This window comes from Carcharhinus amblyrhynchos, chromosome 10 (genome assembly GCF_965287045.1).
Source record: "Carcharhinus amblyrhynchos chromosome 10, sCarAmb.v2.hapA, whole genome shotgun sequence".
NCBI lineage: Eukaryota > Metazoa > Chordata > Chondrichthyes > Carcharhiniformes > Carcharhinidae > Carcharhinus > Carcharhinus amblyrhynchos.
In genome coordinates, this window is record NC_137333.1 from 88,662,627 (window position 1) to 88,683,500 (window position 20,874).

The 20,874-nt window shown below is 42.3% G+C and overlaps 1 protein-coding gene across 2 annotated transcripts in view; it reads left to right on the forward strand.

Moving 5' to 3' along the window:
- The first annotated feature begins 1,736 nt into the window (after window positions 1-1,736).
- Window positions 1,737-20,874, forward strand: part of mrpl48 (mitochondrial ribosomal protein L48) — a 42,090-nt gene continuing 22,952 nt past the window's right edge. Inside the window, exons 1-4 of one of the 2 annotated variants that reach the window (XM_080197956.1) lie at window positions 1,737-1,822; window positions 4,656-4,711; window positions 10,076-10,116; window positions 18,272-18,357. In XM_080197956.1, coding sequence (XP_080054082.1) covers window positions 1,802-1,822; window positions 4,656-4,711; window positions 10,076-10,116; window positions 18,272-18,357 — 204 coding nt within the window. In that variant the 5' untranslated portion in view covers window positions 1,737-1,801. The remainder of the gene's footprint in view (window positions 1,823-4,655; window positions 4,712-10,075; window positions 10,117-18,271; window positions 18,358-20,874) is intronic. The other variant, XM_080197958.1, reaches the window with a different exon arrangement.

Sequence of the window (20,874 nt, forward strand, 5' to 3'; positions counted from 1 at the left end):
CTTCCCCCCTCCTTGATCATTGGCCCTTTCCTCCCACACCCCCTCCAGTCATCATCCCCTCTGCCCACCCCCAATCATCGGCCCCTTCACCCCCCCCCCAACAAATCCACCCATCCCCCCTCAGTCTGAGCTGCCACCCACCTCCACCACCAGTTCCCACATTGGCCATCATTAGCATCCCCAGCTCCTCCATCCATTCCTGGCCACCACCACATCGAAATGAATTCCCTCTTGTCTTCTATGAGGCTCCCACTAGGGCTTGGTCCAGATTGGTACTGCCAGATTGGCATGGGCATGCTATTATGGCAGTACCAAAGAGTTGCATTTGCCTAATACCTTTCACAACCACTGACATCTCAAAGCATTTTAAAATCCATGAAGTATTTTTGAAATATGGTCACTGCTGTAATGGAAGAAACATAACAGCCAATTTTATGTACAGCAAGATCCCACAAACAGCTATGTAATAAATGACCAGATTTGCTTTTGTGATGCAATCTGAGGAATTGGTCAGGCTACTCCCCTTCCCTTCCCTGGAATAATACCATGGGATCTTTGATGTCCCACAACACCAGTTTAAAGTCCAAACAGGTTTATTTGTAGCAAACGCCGCAAGCTTTCGGGACAGCCTGTCTCTTCGTCAGGTGGCTGTTTTACCTCAGTCCAACACCAGCATCTCCACATCATCTTTGATGTCCACCAGAGAGGGCAGATGAGGTTTCAGTCCAATGTTTCATTGGGAAATACAGTATTCTCTCACTGTATAAATATATTCCATTGTTACATATTAGGAATTTGGATTAATGCAATGTTTGATAGAGTGGTGGATACAAATTCAATGGCCACCTTCAAAAAAAAACCCCTGCGGTCAGCAGTGAAGGGACTGCACTTGCAGGAAGAGTCTTGCTTTAGATGGGGATCGGGATACAAGCTCCACCTGGTTTGCTCATTATCATTCCCCAGTGAGATCATATTCAATGAGCCCAAGTGGGAGCTCAATTAATGATTCCCCATGCAGATCATGGGGATTATCACAAAAAAGGAACTAGATAAAATGCCTTGTTGAAAAAGAAGAAAAAATTGTTGGGATGTGGAGAAATTGGGGGAGTATGAGATCATCAGTGGAGGTGCAAAATGAACCTTCTGTGCTGTATAATTTATTTGTTGTATTAAATGCAGTTCTTTTACCTGCTTTATTGAAATAAGTTGCATAAATTATTGTACACACATGTATAGAAATGTGCCATAAGTCTGTGAGATCACCTAGATGTTGTCTACAAACTATCCATTCAAACCCAGTCAGGCAAAAATAATTTTATTTTCTGATGCCTTAAAAGAGCCAGATGGCCACTCCCTTACCACAGGTATATAATGAATTATATAATAGAGGAAAAAACGATAGATTCGACTCATTAAACGAGTAGGGTTATTTTTCTTTGCAAAGGTACATATGGTTTACGGGGGTGGTGACTGAATATTAACTATCAGTTAATTTAGTTCAACAAAGAATAAACATATCATTATAAAATACATTTGCTTCCTCCCCTGGAAAATCTCTTGACCCACATATTTAGTTACTTCTTACGATTTTATTTAATTTCTTCCTTAAAAATGGAAATTATTTTCATGACATTATTGCATTACGCGCTATTCAGGCTGAAAGCGAGCTGCGCTTTTCTACCCGGAACGCATCTTCTCCGGCTTGGTTGCTGGGGTGGGAGTTTTCCGGGCGGCTTTCGGGAGGGGGAGAGATTTGTGTGAAGGACATGAAGTAGTCAGTTCATCTCTGACTGTCTGAACCATGAATCCTGTTCTAACGAAGGTGATTTTGATTTATGGCATATGTGTGTGTATATATATAGCAGGACCGTTTCAGGTTTCAAGACATGTTTGTGGTGTCAGTGTATCAGTCAGCACTGTAGATTCACAATCTGCACCCCAGTGTGGGTGGTCTGGGGAGGGGGGGAAGAGTGGGCCCAAGGGCAGCTGGGCTGGAGTTTAGGAAAATAATAACATTTCTCAGGGTTGCCAGCAATCTTCCAGTGGTCCTGAGTGACACACATCCCAATTTCACCACACACAGGCTTCTAAGCAAAACCTCCCACAAATCACAGAACGTCTGTGTGGATTTTGCACATTCTCCCTGTGTCTGCAGGGGTTTCCTCCCATAGTACAAAGATGTGCGGGTTAGGTTGATTGGCAATGCTAAATTGCCCTTTAGTGTCAGGGGATTAGCAGGGTAAATGTGTGGGTTTAGGGGAATAGGGCCTGGGTGGGATTGTGGTCGGTGCAGACTCAATGGGTCGAATAGCGCCTTTCTGCACTGTAGGGCTCTAATAAAAGGGCTTCAAAGCTCCCACAAATGGCATGGTGGTGATAGGGGTGGCAGATGGTACAGTGGTTAGCACTGCTGCCTCACAGTACCAGGCACCTGGGTTTGATTCCCGGCTTGGGTCACTGTTTGTGTGGAGTCTGCACATTTAATGTGGGGAGGAATTGCACTTGTGTGGGCCTGTAGAAGCCTTGAGTGGCAGCAACTGGTGACCAGGGATTTATTGATAATATTTAGCAGCTCTTAGATGCTCTGTGTGCCCCTGTGCCCAGGGGAACTCCTGTGCTTCTGACACATGATCCTTTTGTATCCATGTTATCCCAGTGTCCACATGTCCACCAGGTCTACAGTGCCTAATGTGACCACAGGACAGCTCAAAGTGCTTTACCGCCAAGTGTAGTCACTTGTAGTGCAAGGAACATCAGCCAATTTGTGCCCAACAAGCTCCCACAAATGGCATGATGATAATAGGGGTGGCAGATAGCACAGTGGTTAGCACTGCAGCCTCACAGCACCAGGCACCTGAGTTCGATTCCCGGCTTGGGTCACTGTGTGGAGTCTGCACGTTCTCCCGTGTCTGTGTGAGTTTCCTCTGGGTGCTCTGGTTTGTTTCCTCCCACAGTCTGAAAAATGTGCTGGTTGGGTGCATTGGCCACGCTAAATTCTCCCTCACTGTAACCCAGAAAGGTGCCGGAGTGTGGCGATGAGGGAATTTTCAGTAACTTCATTGCAGTGTTAATGTAAACCTACTTGTGACAATAATAATAAACTAAACTAATCAAACAGCAACATAATGATGACCAGCTAATGTTAATTGTGGGATACATACTGGCTGTAACATCAGGGTAAACCAAACTGCTCTCCTTTAAGATAGCGCCACTAGATATTTTATCTCCAACTGAGAGAGTGGAATTGGCACTGATTTGGCATCTCTGACAGTGCAGCATTTCCTCAGTACTCCGTTGGAGCTAAGCCTAAATATTTGTGCTGCAGTCTGGCACTGAGACTTTAATCCACTGCAACCAGCTAAGTCGTGCTGACAATAACAATGAGGAGATCTTTCTTGAAGCTGTCTATTCCACTATACCAACCTCCCCCCCATCCCAATGAAATCCTTTTTTGCCAAGTTCCAGAATTTAATTGGAAAAGAAACCAGTTTTTGTTATCAAATGTTTTCTTTTCTGCTGGTGAAAATTTACCATCTTGAGCAACATTAGTCCATATCATAAGGCATGATTGAGTGACATTCAGTTTACAAATTAGATAGTTTCACTCAGCCCATTCAAAAATAGTAACTCCATGTACAGCAATATTTTATTTTGTAGAGTCTGACATAATACAAAATAGATTATATTTCACCAGAGTGAGCAAATCTTACGGCTAAGTATGAGACATGGCAGGTTTTGTTTCTGTGTTTCACTGTGCGTTGCATAACTTCAACACAATTCTTTAGAGCAGATTTTCAGTCAGTTTTTAAAAATTTTCTTATATAACATTATTGTTTGACAGATAGATCAGCTCTTTACTAATTCATTGTCTCTGAATTTATCTAAATGAGTAGCTGAGCCATAAAGAAGAGGAATGGGGTAACATGGCCACACAGTGGTTAGCACTGCTGCCTCACTGTGTCAGGGACCCAGGTTTGATTCCAGCCTCGGGTGATTGTCTGGAGTTTGCATGTTCTTCCTGTGTCTGCGTGGATTTCCCCCCACAGTACAAAGAAAGATGTGGGGGTTAAGTTGATTGGCTATGCTAAATTGCCCCTTAGTGTCAGGGGGATTAGCAGGGAAAACGTGTGGGGTTAAGGGAATAGGGCCTGGGTGGGATTGTGGTCAATGCAGACTCAATGGGTCGAATAGCCTCCTTCTGCACTGTAAGGATACTAGGAAGATCTTGGGGTTCTACTGGGGAGTAGTAGGAGTGCTACAGTTGGCCTCAGTGCCTCATATTTTGTGGCGAAAAATTTAGTCAGTTGTTGATTGCTTCCTAGCACTCTGCTGGAAGTGTGCACTAGTAATGGATGGACACGAGAATGGACCTTACTGCAGTGGCAGTCAGAAATAAAAGCTTTTGGCACAATCAAGGCCCACACATGAATAATGCATACTTGATTGAGGCAATGGGTGACTGTTGCCCATGAATAGGAGAGAAAACTCACTCTCCTCGTTTAACTAAACAGTTGTTTTCTACATTTCATGTTAACTGATGCGCTAAACTGTGACTGGTTCAGTTTAAAAAGTGCAGTTGATTTCAGTTTAATAAAGCAGCCAAAATTTTGATTTCACAGTATTTCTCACCATGTAATGGTAAATCTTACTTGCAGATCCTGTGTGAAAGACATGTCACCCTCTTAAAACAAGCTGCAGCTACAGTCTTCAGGTAGGGATTGATAAATGGAACCACCTGTTGTGAAACCTACAATTTACCAATCTGTTCTGGAATAGTACAGCCTTTGTTCTGTTTCTCCCTCTCACTCCCACTCTTATCAAGAGTACCTGGCTATGATTCACAAAAACTCATTTTCATCTTAACTGCTGAGCATGAGAGCTGGTCTGAATATTAAAAAAATCTTAAGAAATAGGAATAGGCCATCCAGCCCCTTGAGCAGACTCCACTTTTCAGTAAAATCATGGTTGACATCCGATCTCATCTCCACTTTCCTGCCTACTCCTATATTTTCTTAGTTTCCAAAAATCTATTGATCTCAATCTTGAATATACATAGAATCATAGAATCCTTACAGTGCAGGAGGAGGCCATTCAGTCCATCGAGTCTGCACTGATCACAATTGCACCTAATCCCTATTCCCAAAACCCCATGTATTTACCCTGCTAACTGCCCTGACACTAGGGTTATTTTAAAACGGTCAATCAACCTAATCCACACATCTTTGGAATGTGGGAGGAAACCGGAACACCCGGAGGAAACCCACACAGACACAGGACTCCACACAGACAGTCACCCAAAGCCAGAATTGAACCTGGGTCCCTGGAGCTGCGAGGCAGAAGTGCTCGCCACCATGCCCCCCATGAGGTCCACAGTCGTGTGCAATAGAGAACTTCAAAGATTCACAACCCTCTGAGTGACAATCTCACCCCTCTCATCTTAAATGGCTGAATCTTTATCCTGAGAGCATGACGATTTCTAATTAGCACCAATTAGCCCAATCAGACTCTTTCTCAAACCTCTGCCGCTGAAGATAGGTGGGGGTAATGTTTTCACCTTCAGTTAGCCTGTTTCTAAGTACACCATATATCTCAAAAACCAGCGCACGATTTCAACGGAACTTGGCGCACAGGTTATGGCCCAAGGAAGGACTGTTTTGATGAAGATGTGGATGTTGGAATTTTTTAAATGGTCAGTTAAAGTTGAGAGATGGGCAAATTGACATTTCTAAACAATATTGTTTTATTTAGAATTTTATTGATTGTTTTAGAATGTTGGGGATTGCCTCAGGTGCTGTGGTGGAATTTGTCACAGCCATCAAAATATGAACAGAGCTTTCAGAGCAGATTGTTGGCTATGGATGGGTCTGAAAGCCTCCTCAGTAGATTGGAAGCTTTTAATTAAGTTTTTTTTAAGCTTTGTCGTACAGAGCATCAAACAGGCAGGGAAAACCCTCAAAGAAGAGCTCTGTAATTGTAATAATGAGTTAACATAGTGTGGCAAAAGTATGCACTTTATTATGTGTCCACAGTAAGAAGTGTTAAAAAAGTGTTTCCTTTTGTTTGGATAATGAAGATGATGCGCCATAATTATGCAAGTTTTACATGTGTTAAACTTTGCTGAGCTTGGGTCTGTATACCTTGGCTCTGGGGTTAACAAGAACCAGTGGCACAAAATACAGAACGTGACCAGAACTTTATGCTCTTGTCCTCCCCAACCTGGTCACGATTTTGCACGTATACAGGCAGGGCCTTGGAAGGGGAGCCCGCCTTTGCCCTTCCTGTCTATCCTTACTCTTTAGGTTGGCAGGCAAATGATAGATGAGCGGGTGAAACCCAAAACTGAACCAAATTCAATCTCAGGCAGGAAGGCATGGAAAGTGCCTCCATCAGAATTATCCTTTTGACTGAGGGTGTCTTCCCTTAGGGTATGGTGACCTGTAGCCCTTGGAATGATCCCCAAGGTTCTCATCTCCCCCCGACGACTCCCCAGATTCTCCCCTTTGCACTCCCCAAACCTCCCTCAACTCTCCTAACTGTCCTCCTGACAGCTCCAGACCTCCCGACCAAACACCCCCACACCCCTGATCATGAACCTCCCACCATCTAAAAATTCTGGCCCATGCTTGTTTTGAACTAACCTGCTTGTAAAGCTTGTTTTGCAATGGAGAACATAAAACTCTTTAAAAAGCCTGCTATTTAAAATGAAATGTTTGCTCAGTGAAATATTTTTTCGAAGCCCTGAATGTTGAACTCTTAAAAGGTTTTGCAATAAAGTGTGATCAAGATTAATATTTTTGTTTAATATAGAAGGTTTGATGGCAGACAATTTCATTCTTACAGGCTTTTTAATGGATGACGTCCATGACATTTAAAATATGCACCAGAATCACTTATGTTTATAATTTATTTATCCTCTTTTATGACCTTGTTCTCTTGTGTCGTGTATCCTCCCTAACTAAGAGAGCAACAAAACAATTTGTCACCAATTTACTATCAGTGTGACATGGCAACTGATTGGGGATGTGACCGATTAGTCTAGGTTAAATTACTATCCATCATTCTCTTTGGGGAGGTTTCTTATCTATTTGTTCATTATATGTGGGCTTAACGAACAAGGCCAACATTTATTTCTCATCCCCAGTTGCCCTTGAGAAGATGTTGATATGCCATGTTCTTTAATTACTACAGTCTATAGATGGCACGGTGGCACAGTGATTTGCTTTGCTGCCCTACTGTGTCAAGGACCTGGGATCAAATCTGGCTTTGTGTGCAGTCCTCTCCATGTCAGTGTGAGTTTTCTCCAGGTGCTCTGGTTTCCTCCCACAGTCCAAAGATGTGCAGGTTAGGTGGATTGGCCATGTTAAATTGCCCCTTAGTGTCAGGACGATTAGCAGGGTAAATGCATGGGGTTCCAGGAAAAAGCCTGGGGGGATTGTTGTCAGTGCAGCCTTTATGGGCTGATTGGCCTCCTTCTGCACTGTAGGAATTCTATGTGGTGTAAGTATGCCTAGAGTGCTATTAGGACAAGATTTCCAGGATTTTAACCCAGCAGTTCTGAAGGACCAGCAATATGTTTCCAAGTCAGGATGGTGTCTGACTTGAAGGGGAATTTGCAGGTGGTGCATTCCCATGTTTCTCTTGCCCTTTTACATGGTGGAGTTCATAGGTTTGGAAGGTGCTGTTGAAGAGGCCTTGGTGAGTTGCTGCTGAGCACCTTGTAATGATACACACAGCAGTAGAGATGGAGCAGGTGCTTGGAGAGTGATGAATGGGGTGTCAAGCAAGCATGAGGCATATGGAGTTGGGCAATTGGAACCCTGAATTCTCTGAAGCTTGAAGGGCTGGTAAAGGTTACAGAACCAATGAGGGCAGGGCCATAAAGGGGTTTAAACATAATGATGACAATATTAAATTTGAAGCTTTAAGAGAATGAGGAGCAATATTAGGCCAGCATGGGCAGAGATGATCAGTGAGTGAGTGGCACTTGGTGCAGGATGAGATACAGTCAGCAAAGGTTTGACTAAATTGATGCATATGGTGGATGGGAGACTCGCTGGGAGAGCGTTGGAACATTCAAAACTGAGTGCGATAAATGCTGAGGGTTTCAGAAGCAGATGATTTAAGGTAGGGGTGCAAGCGGATGATGCTGTGGAGGAGAAAGACTGCCTTAGTGGTAGAGGGATTGTGAATATGGAAGCTCAAGTCACGGTTGAAAGGGCATTGAAATAGTGATCCATTTCATTCAACCTTTCAAGTAATAATAGACTGGAGGGTGTTAAATGTAATCCCGCTATTTAAAAAAGGAAGGAGGGAGAAAACGGAATTACAGACCAGTTGGCTTCACACCAGTAGTAGGAAAAATGCCAACTTCTGCAATGACAGGATATTTCAACAGGATTAGCCAAAATCAACATGGATTTATGAAAGGAAATCATTTTCACAAACCTACAGAGGTTTTTTGAAGACATAAGTAGTAGAATAGGTAAGTGTGAACTCGTGGGTGTGATGTATTTGGATTTTCAGAGAGTTTAAGGTTAGTGTGCAAAATTAAAGCACAGGATTGGGGGAATATACTGGCATGGACTGAGAATTGGTTAGCAGACAGGAAGTAGAGAGTAGGAATAAATGGGTCTTTTTCAAAATGGCTAATGGGGTTCTATTGGGATTAGTGCTTGGGTCCCAGTTGTTCACAATATACATCAGTGATTTCGATGAGGGAACCAAAGTAATATTTGCTGGTTTATTGGTGAAAGGAAACCTAATGGGAATGTGAATGGTGAGGAGGATGCTAAGAGGCTCCGAGGTGATTTAGACAAGTTGAGTGAGTGGGTAAATACTTAACATGCAGTATAACATGGATATATGTGAAGTTATTCATTTTGTATGGAGAAACAATATTATTTCAATGGTGATAGATTGGAAAATGTTGACAGAAGAACCTGGGTGTTCTAGTACGCCAGTCACTAAAGCAAGCTTGCAGATGCAGCAAGCAGTCAGGAAGGCAAATGGTATATTGGCCTTCATTGAGAGAGCAGCAGGGATGACTTACTGCAGCTGTATAGGGCGTTGGTGAGACCAGACATGGAGTATTGTATGCAGTTTTGGTCTCATCTATGAGATGATATACTTGCCATAGAGGGAGTGCTGTTTCCTGGGATGGCAGAATTGTCTTATGTGGAGAGATTGGGTCGACTGGACCTGTATTCAATAGAATTTAGAAGAATGAGAGGAGACCTCATTGAAGTGTATAAGATTCTGATAGAACTGGACAGGTTGGATGCAGCAATGTAGATTCCTCTGGTTGGCGAATCTGGGGTCACGGTCTCAGGATATGGGATAGGCCACTTAAGACTGAGATGAGGAAAAATGTCTTCACTAAGAGGATGATAAACCTGTGGCATTCTCTATCACATAAGTCTGAGGAGGCCAAATCGTGGAATATATTTAAGAAGGAAATAGATAGATTTCTGAATCCTATAGGTGTCAAGGGATATGAGGAGAGCACTGGAGTATGGTGTTAACATAGACGATGAGCCATGATCATGTTGAATGGCAGAGCAGACTCAAAGGGCCGAATGGCCTGCTCCTGTTCTGGTTTTCTACATTTCTAACTAGCAAGATCTAATTCCTATCTCATCCTGTATTTCAGGCGCTAGGTTGTTTAAAGGATGTATATGATTTTTGACTGCATCCAAGACATGCCGGATATGACAACAAGGGGACATGGGTTAAAATTAGTGAAAGGGACGTTTAGGATTGATGTCAGAAAGAGTATTAACACCAACGAATGGTATTCAGGATGGGATAGCTGGAAGTGATTAGGTGATGTGATAAGAGCTGGCAGGTTTTGTTGATGCACGCTTGTCCCACCAACAGCCCCTCTTTGGTACATTGCAAACCTCCATATATCCTAGCCATTAAGTTTATTAATTATAATTTCAAGTTGTCTCTAAGCACCAAGTGTTTTATACTTTGTGAGTTCTTTTTCTCAATCAAACTTTTCCAAATTTCAAAATTCAAATGAGCTATATTTGCAGCATAAAAATGGAATTTAATTTACCTTTTTCCTTTCTAGGTTAACATTCATCAGACATCCTCCTCTCTGGTATTCAGGTAGAAAGTCTTTATTTCATTGATTGTAAAATACTGTCTTGCTGAAAGGATTCAATTTGTTAGCAATGACATACACACTTTAAATGTAAGAAGAACAGAACATGCTGGAAAAACTCAGCAGGTCTGGCAGCATCTGTGGAGAGGGAAACTGGGTTGGCATTTCAAGTCCATATGACTCCTTCACAGCACTTTATAATGTACTTGTTTAACATCCCCCTGATGATTGTTTGTCCACAGTGCTTCTCCTTGTCTTTTCGTCTCCTGCTTATGATCGCTCCTACTCCATTTACTCAGGCTGCTGGCTCCAACAGCATTCACCTCAGGTCGCTCAGAGCAAGATATGGGGTGCAGTGAGCACCTGCTTACATATTCAATAGTTCATTACAGACTGATTTGACTTGATTTGTCACATGTATTAGTACACAGTGGAAAGTATTGTTTCTTGCGCACTATGCAGACAAAGCATACCATTCGTAGAGAAGGAAAGGAGAGGGTGCAGAATGGAGTGTTACCGTCATAGCGAGGGTGTAGAGAAAGATCAACTTAATGCGAGGTAGATCCATTCAAAAATCTGATCGCAGCAGGGAAGATGCTGTTCTTGAGTTGGTTGGCATGTAATCTCAGACTTTTGTATTTTTTTCCCGATGAAAGAAGGTGGAAGAGAGAACGTCCGAGGCGCATGAGGTCCTTAAAAAGCTGGCTGCTTTTCAGAGACAGCGGGAAGTGTAGACAGAGTCAATGAATGGGAGGCTGTTTTGACAATGGGACTGAGCTACACTCACGACCTTTTGTAGTTTCTTGCGGTCTTGGGCAGAGCAGGAGTCATACCAAGCTGTGAAACAGCCAGCAAGAATGCTTTCTATGGTGCATCTGTAAAAATTGGTGAGAGTGGTAGCTGATATGCCAAATTTCCTTAGTCTACTGAGAAAATAGAAGCGTTGGTGGGCTTCCTTAACTAAAGCGTCGGCATGGGGGGACCAGGATAGGTTGTTGGTGATCAGGACACTAAAAACATGAAGCTCTTGACCATTTCTACTTCATTCCCCTTGATGTAGACAGGGATATGTTCTCCACTATGCTTCCTGAAGTTGATGACAATCTCCATCATTTGATTGTTTCCATGAACTGGGGAGAGCCAATATTTAACAATGGTGGCAAACCAGAACCAGAAAATTACAACCCATTAATTTAGTGATTAAAAAGCTATTCAGAATCATTAGAGATGTTCTATGTGACCACCTGGTCATGGTGGGCATATTAGAGACTCTCAACGTGGCTTCTGGAAAAGAAACTCATGTCTCACCAACCTGGTCAAATGTTTTTCAGTTTGGTGAGTGTTGTTGACATTTATTTGGACTTTCAGAAAGAAATTTGAGAAGATGTTGTGCAGTTGGTTACTTTATAAGATAGAATCCTGGATTGTCACCCTTCTTGCAAGCAGAGGTTTTTTATTTATGTAAAGTGGTTCTGCACAGTGACTGGAGAAGTTCAATGTGGATTAGTTGCTCTTCATGATCTCCATCAATGATCAAAACAATGGGATTGTCATTCTGAAAGCACCTGTTGAACTCTCAAATTTTTTATGGAATCTGCCTCCTGCACCTTTTCAGATTCCAGAGTGTTCCAGATATTGACAAGCTGGGTGAAAAAAAAATCACCCCATCTCCTTCTCAATGCTTTGCCCACAATTTTGAATCTATGACTTCTCAGTACTCCATTAAATCCCCTCATCGTATTGAAATCTCTTTTTGAAGAAGTCACTAGGATAAAGGAAACAACAAATTGAGTGGTAACAGTAAGTTTTGGAGAGTAAAGAGAATTTATTTCAGGTGATTCTTAGCCATGGCTGAATTGATGAGAGTGAAATTGGCTGGGGGCAGTCCCAGTAAGCTGGACAACAGAGGAGAAGTATTTGAGGAGGGTGGCATAGTCTACAGTGCAAAAGACTGCAGACAGATTGAAGAGGGATAGTTTACCTTGTCACAGTCACATAGGATGTAACCTGATAGTTATTGTCCACCCGGGCTTTCAGAAAGCTTTTCTACAAGTAGGAATGTAGTGGACTAATGTCAACCTACTTCAACAGACTGAGAATTAATTGAGCCAGGCAGAGAGTTGTCGCCAGTAGATTTTGATTGAAAACCTGTTACCAATAATGTCTGATAGGGATTAGTGTTAACATCATTGCTATTTACTATTTTAATTGAAGGAACAGATGGTGTTGGGAGAATAGTCCACAAGATTTGTGCAAGTGTTAAGTCTATAAAGGATGCTTGACTACTCAACATATTTATATGTTGGAAGAATGGGCATGTGTTTAACAAATGATGTCTAACTTGTAAAAGTGTTATACAAAAGAGGGAGGTCTAATGCTAAATATACGTGCATCTTACAGGGATACAAATATTCTACAGAGAGTAGAACTGAAACCAGTGCCAACAGAGAGAGATCTGGGGTTTATAGTGCATCATTTTTCTCAAGGTTCATTGCAAGTACCATGAGGAGGCTAAAATAATCTAGATTGTACACAAAAGACAATTAAAAAGAACATTTTATCCTTGTATATAAGACCTTAGATTTGCTTCAGTTAGAATACTGTGTCCTGTCTCGGTCTTCTCCTAGAGGACATTTGAGGTTTTCGAAAGAGTACAGAAGGGCACGATTAATTCCCAGTGTAAAACATTTTATGTGCCAGATTGATTCAGTTGAATCTCTTATACTGCAGAAATGCTTAGAGTCAGGCTATTTGATTGAGATTTGTGGAGTAATAAATACAAGGACTGGATTTTTAACAAGGGAAACAGAGCTAGCCCAGGTAATTACGTGCAGGGGATCAGGCAAAAATGTTAGTCTTCCATTAGGGTTGAAATGAGCAGATATCCCATTGAAGAGAAGCAGTAGCACAGATCTCAAAAGAAAATATTACTCACTGACAAAGCGCAAAAATAATTTATTGCTGCGATAACAGATTGCTTGGGGGGGGTTTGCGAGGGAGGGTGCAATAATGGATCGAGTGTTTACATGGACCAATTATCTCAAATGGATAGGCTATGGATCACCAGAGGCCACACCTGTAAGATACATGTGGATAAAACTAGATTGGATGCCACAAGATGTAAAGGTTCCCTGAAATAGCTGGGACTGATTTAAATTCAAAAAGAATTTCAAATTTGAGGTGTTGGGTGACAGAGGGCAGTCATGTGGTAGCCTTGCAAACACCACCTCTGACTGATTAAAAGTAGATTTAACCACTCTTGGCTGACTGTGTGTATGAGCAAGTGTGTGTGCGTGCGTGTTAAAGCATGTGTGTCTGTGAGAGAGAGGAGATGAACTCAAGCTGTATTGAATATGGCCACCCAAGATCTTTTAACTTTTTGTGTGAATAAGCTCTGTGTCAAAGCCATGGTTTAATAGTCACAACAGTGATATTTATGTCCAGTCGGTAACTGCTGAATTGCTAATTTCACATTGGATGCATTTAACTCCTGGGAAAAGAATGAATGGAAGTTATGTCACTGCAATAATGCACTTACAGATGTGCTGTATTCTCTAGAGTGAGAGCTCAGCAGCAGAACAGCCATGAGAATAATTCAGTTAAGTGCTAAGGAACCAATTAACAACTCAAGTAAATAATGCTCAGCATGTGTTCCATCATTGTGTACAACTGAGATCTTAAATTTAACTTCACATGGAAATGTCAAAGATAAGGCATTTTAGATGTCAGACCTAATAGGCAACTAAAGGTTCCAGTCTGACAAATACGATCTTTGAGCTTTTATATTTGTTTGTTTTAAATTACCAAATTTAATTGGGTTTATGGTACTGCAAGAATTATTGTGGGGCCCCCAACTATACTTGTTTATTGCATGGAGACTTGGTGCTGCTACGTATTTTCCAATTCCTCAGCAAGGGTCCAACACCAGCTGTATTATTGAGGCTAGTGTGTGTCCGGGAGATGAATCAAACCAGGCTGCTCATCGTAGCAGTCAGTTTGCTGGCAATATTAGCAAAGACATTGCAGCAGATCACAGCAGGTTACACCAGGAATCATCTGTAATGTTACGAGACAATATGAAGGAAATAAATTGGCAAAAGAAAGATCTAGATTATTGTGGTCCTTGGCTTTGGATCTGCCTACCTGTTGAGAGTGAGATTTCAATGAACATCATTGTTTAGAGGCTGGCAAGATGGAGATCTTGCTTTGCTTTCTCTTCAGAGTTGCAGTGCCCATGATGTAACATGCTGTACGCTGGAAAGATCAGACAAAGATTCAATTATCAATTTGATGAATGCCACTATGCCCTCTAGCCTTCTTGTGACTTCCCTACTCCAATTTCACTCCTATTCCCATTCTCAATGTTCCCATTTTGGCCTCCTGCATTTTTCCAGTCAAGCTCACCACACATTTCAGTCTCCTGTCCTCAGTTTGCTCAGTCTCTCTGCTGCCCCCTGCTCTGGACGCTGACATTTGCAGCATTAAACCTCAGCTGGAGTTTCCATTTTCCTTTCCATTTCTCACATTAATTTTTTATTATTACTTTCAGAAAATTATTTTCATTTTATGTTGTTTTTTTTGCTTTATTGTGACAGGAGCTGGAGAGCCAAACAGCTGCTACTCTGTCCATGCTCCCTGGTTTTTGTTTTGCTTCTTCGATGAAACTTAGCTACCATCTAGTTTCTGGTTTCGATGGATCCATACCCAAAATGGTAATCTCCCTGCCAACGGACCTGCTTAAGTTATATTATAAATGTGTTTTTAAATTACGAACTTGCTTCAATTGATCATAGGGCTAATCTTTTAACTTTCTAACTTGTTCCTTTCAATTTCAAACATTCATCAGACTATACTATAGGTGGAAGTTTTCCCATCTCGCCCCCCACAGAATTCATAGTGGGCGGAACATGGGCCATGCAAAGGTTCATTGACTTTGGATGGGATTTTCTGACCTTGGGGCAAGCAGAGCTGAAAAATCCCGCCCAATGGGCCATACTTTACCATTTTGATTCAAAGTGCTGGGCAGACTTGAAACTGGGAGTGTTTCAGACCCGACTTTTAGACCCGTTCTCTGGCTCCCCCATACACACTCTGCCTGCAAAAATATCAGCAATTCCAAATTGTGCTGCACAAGCCTGTGGGCGGGGCTTATTGCACCCGAAACCCTGCAGATCGGCACCTCTAACTGCACATGTACAGAAAAAAAAGATAGAATGCAGCTGTCCTGCCACATCGCCCCTGAGCCGGATAATGCCTCCCCTTGGCTCTCACAGATATTACCCACAACATTACTGACCCCTTATCCCCCCAGTACCTTCCAGATTAATTGCAGGGCCATCCCCCCTTTCCTCCCACTGATCTCAGGCAGAGTGGCAGCGGATTCTCCACTTCCCCTCTCTAACCTCAGGCAGACTGGCAGCGGCCATCCCCTTCCCCTCACTGATCTCAGGCAGAGTGGCAGCGGCCATCCCCTTCCCCTCACTGATCTCAGGCAGAGCAGCAGCGGCCATCCCCTTCCCCCTCACTGATCTCAGGCAGAGCAGCAGCGGCCATCCCCTTCCCCCTCACTGATCTCAGGCAGAGCGGCAGCGGCCATCCCCTTCCCCTCACTGATCTCAGGCAGAGTGGCAGCAGTGCAGGAGGTGGTCAGGAAGGGATGCTGGCCTTCATAGTGAGGGGGATTGAATATAAAAGTAGGGAGGTCTTGCTGCAGCTGTATAGGTCATTGGTGAGGCCGCAGCTGGAGTACTGTGTGCAGTTTTGGTCGCCGCACTTACGCAAGGATGTTTTGGCCTTGGAGGGAGTGCAGAGGAGGTTTACTAGGCTGATGCCGGAGTTGAGGGGGTTGAGCTATGAGGAGAGGCTGAATAAACTAGGCTTGTACTTGTTAGAGTTTAGAAGAATGAGGGGAGATCTCATTGAGACGTATAAGATGATGAATGGGATGGATAGGATAGAGGTGGAGAGACTCTTCCCGCTCAGAAAGGACAGTAGGACTAGGGGGCACAGCCTCAAGATAAAAGGGGGGCGGTTTAGAACAGAGTTGAGGAGGAACTTCTTCACTCAAAGGGTGGTGAATCTCTGGAATTCTCTGCCCGTTGAAGTGGTGGAGGCTGCCTCGCTAAATATTTTTAAGACGCGGGTTGATGGGTTTTTGATAAGCGAGGGGATTAAGGGTTATGGGGAGAGGGCGGGAATGTGGAACTGAGACACGACAGATCAGCCATGATCTTATTGAATGGCGGGGCAGGCTCGAAGGGCTAGATGGCCTACTCCTGCTCCTATTTCTTATGTTCTTATCCCCTTCCCCCTCACTGATCTCAGGCAGAGTGTCAGCAGCCATCCCCTTCCCCTCAGTGATCTCAGGCAGAGTGGCAGTGGATCCCCTCCCTCAAGCAGAGAGCCATTGGACACTCTGCAGTTACATCCTCACTGACTGGAGCGGCTGATTCGGACTTTTGTGGAGCATGTGTGTTTCACGCCGATTCTAGATGGGTGAACGTGATGGTAAAGGGGGCAGTGCCGGTAAGGTTGGGCGTGCAGCCCGTTAAGTAAATTTAAATGGTCGTTGAGCCCATTTCGGGTGCGATCCTGATCGCGGCCATTTTCTTGCCTCGGTAAAGGGGGAACCGGCGCGGACTCAGGCACGAATCGCGCTACTTGCCTCACACGGAAACGGGTGCAACTTGATGGAAAAATCAGGCCCTATGTGTAACAATTGGCTTTGGTAAAGGGTTATCGACAGGAAACGTTAATCCTTTCTCTCTCCACAGATACTGCCTGACCAGCTGAATATTTTCTTTCAGATTCCCTGCACTGTTTTTCTTTTTTTAATATAACAAATCTACAATGGCCATCAAATGCTTAAAAATGCTTTCAATTCTGATTAAATGCCCCATCGAGACACCAGCTATCTTGTTCTTTGTCAGACGTTGACTGATCTGTGATGCATTGCAGGTTATTTTTTGGCTTATTATTCAGATTTTCATTGTTCATGGTTTACCCATTATCCATTCTTTTATTTATTATTTATTTCTGAAAAAAGACATGTCGAAGCTTTTCGTTTTGCACTCATCAAGACACTTTGAAAGAATGTCAGTGCAAGAGAAAAACAATACTTAAACTCTGTCTTAAAGAGAGAGTGCTGATTGGTGTTAAGTGAACACTGATTGGTAGAGGTGTTGCCATGGAACATGGTGGTGACTGATAGATAACTGCCACATGCTTAAAATTTAAACCAGGTAGCTTGATTGACCCTGATTGGTCAAGAATGAATCAGCAAATGGTGTTATTTATTTTGTTTAGCTGAAGCAAGCACAATGTGTGTATCTGTTCTTTCTGTCTGCAAAGGGCAGGGCCCTGTGTATTAATGTGTGTAGCTTCCAGTACCCACACATGCATCACATTGTGAACTCAACTGGCATAATCCTTAGCACACTGAAGATTATTTAGCAAATGTTGTCCAATTGTGAAGTCTCCAGTCAGCTTTCTCTTCTTGCACAGTATGATTGTTGATTTCCTCTTACACTGGTATTCTTCCACAGTGTCATGATAAGTGCAAGACAAAAATCTTCAACGTGTCTCTTTTTTCAATATTCAAGTTTCGTACAACCAAATGACTATTTAATATTTTCATTTACCTGAACTGTACATAATTTTAGGTAAAGTTTTTCCTGGATAAAAATACATAATAAGAAGTCTGACAACACCAGGTTTAAGTCCAACCGATTTATTTGATAGTAAACTCACAAGCTTTTGAGGTTTCCCTCTTCATCAGGTGAATGGAGAGTACTGGTTAGTTCTCTCCATTACCTGACAAAGAGAGAAACCTCGAAAGCTTGTGAGTTTACTATCAAATAAATTGGTTGGACTTAAACCTGGTGTTGTCAGACTTCTCACTGTGTTTACCCCAGTCCAACGCCGGCATCGCCACATCATAAAAATACATAATCATAGAATGTTGGATAACTTTTATAGAACAAGTAGACTTTAACCTTGTTAGGTTATTTGTACAAAAGAGCTATCTTAGTCTTTGAAGAGTGGTCTCAATTGTTTTGTGCCATTTTGTTTTGTCCTTGAACTGAAACCAGGCGATGAGACATCTCAGGAGTGTGACTTGGTAACATATTTTAATCAAATAAATTTTATATTCTGCGTACACAGGTAATAGCCTAGCCAGCAAGAGACATTACAGGTCAATGCCCACCCATGGGATTGGGAGGTATAAATACTTACTGCCAAAAGAAGTGGTAAGTAATATTTTCGTTTGTGTGTCTGGATTAAATTCTGTACAGGGAAGCAGGAACACTGGTGCAAAATTCACTAATTAGCTTAGTTTTAAAAAGGCAAATTTTATGGTAACTCTGTTTTTCAAATCAGCTATCAACTTTTTTTTGCCCCCTCCATAACTTACTGTCATCTTTCTCCTTCCTCTCCTGAAAGATTCTTATGGTCTTACTATTGATGCAGCAGTGCTCCGGGTCAGTGTTCACTTGTCACTTTCTTGAGTGGCCTTAGACAGTGAGTGCTGATTTGGATGGAGAACATTTCACACAATCCTGGTTGTGTTTTACCTGACATCCACACAGACACACTTTCTGTGTGGTTCAGTTACATATTGTCATTAGCAATTCTGGGGACTTTATTTTACCCCGTCCATTTTATGACCTGGCAATGATGTAATTTGCATTATATGTGCCTTTCACAATCTCAGGATGTCCTGAAGCTCTTGATGGCCAATTAAATGCTTTTGCAGTGTAATTCATTTTGTAATGTAGGAAGCCCGGCAGACAGACACTTTATGCACTGTAAGATTCAACAATCAGGCACTGACATTTGATATGGAAACAGAAAATGCTGGAAATACTTAACAGGTTTGGCAGCATCTGTGGAGAGAGAGAGAGACAGCATTAAGATTTCAGGTCTTTGGCCTTTCATCAGAATTGAAAGATCACAGACCTGAAGTATTACTTATCTATGTTCCTCTCCATAGACACTGTCTGACCTGCTGAGTATTCTCAGCGTTGTCTGTTTTTGTTTCAGCTTTCCAGCATTCACAGTATTTTGATCTTGTATTGAAGCTGTTTGCTGCCTCAGGTGCTCAATTTATAGTTAATACATTGTGGCAAGCCATTTCCTCTGCTGTAAACTTGTATTTGTTGGCAACCAATGTCCACAAATTTATCTGCGTTTTTAAGTAGGAGTCATTGGATGGCAATTAGAAGCAGGAACACTAGCCTGAGGCCAACTATAGTCGCTTCTTCATTGGCAGTTGAATTGTAATTATCCAGCTCAGCACAGATCAGAGATTGTACCTGGAACCTTCCCACTTTATCTGCCCACATCCATACCAGGAAGTACGCAGACTGAGCCATCGGGGAGTTAAATGGAATTCTTTCTTGTAATTCCTTTAGCATATAGACATTCTGAATGATCATTTTGAATCTCAAACTCAGTAAAGCACCACAGAGCTGACATCAGTTGGAAATGTAAAGTGAGTGGTTAATAGCGTCCTTATTTGCCTCATTTGCCAGTCAGGAAATGTCAATTTTGTTACAATTATGAAGCTTATAAGATTATTATGCTTTGGAACTGTCTCTTTCATTTAAGGTAAAATGAAGAGAGTCATATTGGCTTGTTGTGGAGTCTGTTCAACTACAAGCCGAGGGCAGTTAAGGATCAAAAGCAGGCTCAAATTGTACTAGGACTATTATGTTAGATGTTCACAGTTGTAGATCCTGGCAATAGTCTCTGAGTTCACAATGGATTGGCCAAGAGGCTGGAATTTTCATGGAATCACAAATAGTAAGCAGGACCTGGATCCAGAAGTTTCCCCAATTTCCAACGGATCTCATTTTCACTAGTAAGGAAAAGTGAGTGGGGCCGACTCTCTCAGGCAGGAGGATTGAACTTGGCTTGACCATTTGAACTCTACTGAATTCAAACGGACACGTTTTCACTGTGGCAAGGGTCTTACCCTAATTTTAAGAGTTATGAACTTTTAGTGTACTTGTAAAACCTTGTGATGGGTGGGTAAGGTCAGTGAAACTGTCAAGGTGTAAAGTTATTTATATTGCAGCTATTTTAACATTTAAAAAAATTAGGCTGGCTATTGTCTGTGAGAATTGGAAAAAATCTGGTCTAGTGATTAAAAAAGCTGTTTGTTGACATTACTGCAAAAATAGTTATAAATGTCTGGCTGTTTTCAATTACATACCATTATCTCAGTGGGGGTTGTGTGTTCATAGTTTGATTACTCAAGGAGATTATTAAAGGATCCATTGTCTTTGTGAGATTGTGGATACAAAAATTTGTTTTTATAAGGGATAAAGTACTTCAAAGGAATTAAACGTTTTGAATCAGTATTCATCAATGAGAGTTTTTTTTATAATAATAATGGCTTTAATAGATACTTAGAACTTTATTTTATTTCATCTCAGCATGGCTCCTGAGGATTACACATGGTGGATGAGGGTGTGAGGAGCTAAGGAATGGTTGCCAGTTAGGGCTAATATTTAACAAAACAACTGGGACAAAGTCCCAGAGAACCAAGACAGGCCTTTTAACCAATTTGTCTTGACACGTGGCAACCCTAGTGGCCTCCTTCATTCTGCGCCCATGTCTCCTGGGACAAAGATCTCTCCAGTCAGGAGAGTTTGTCCCAGAGTGGGCGTGACAAGCCAGGAGATTTCCGAACTTGAGCTACCTGACTCAGGAGTGAAAATCCAAGTCTGAATCTCCTAAAGGCGTAGAAAGATGTTATTGGA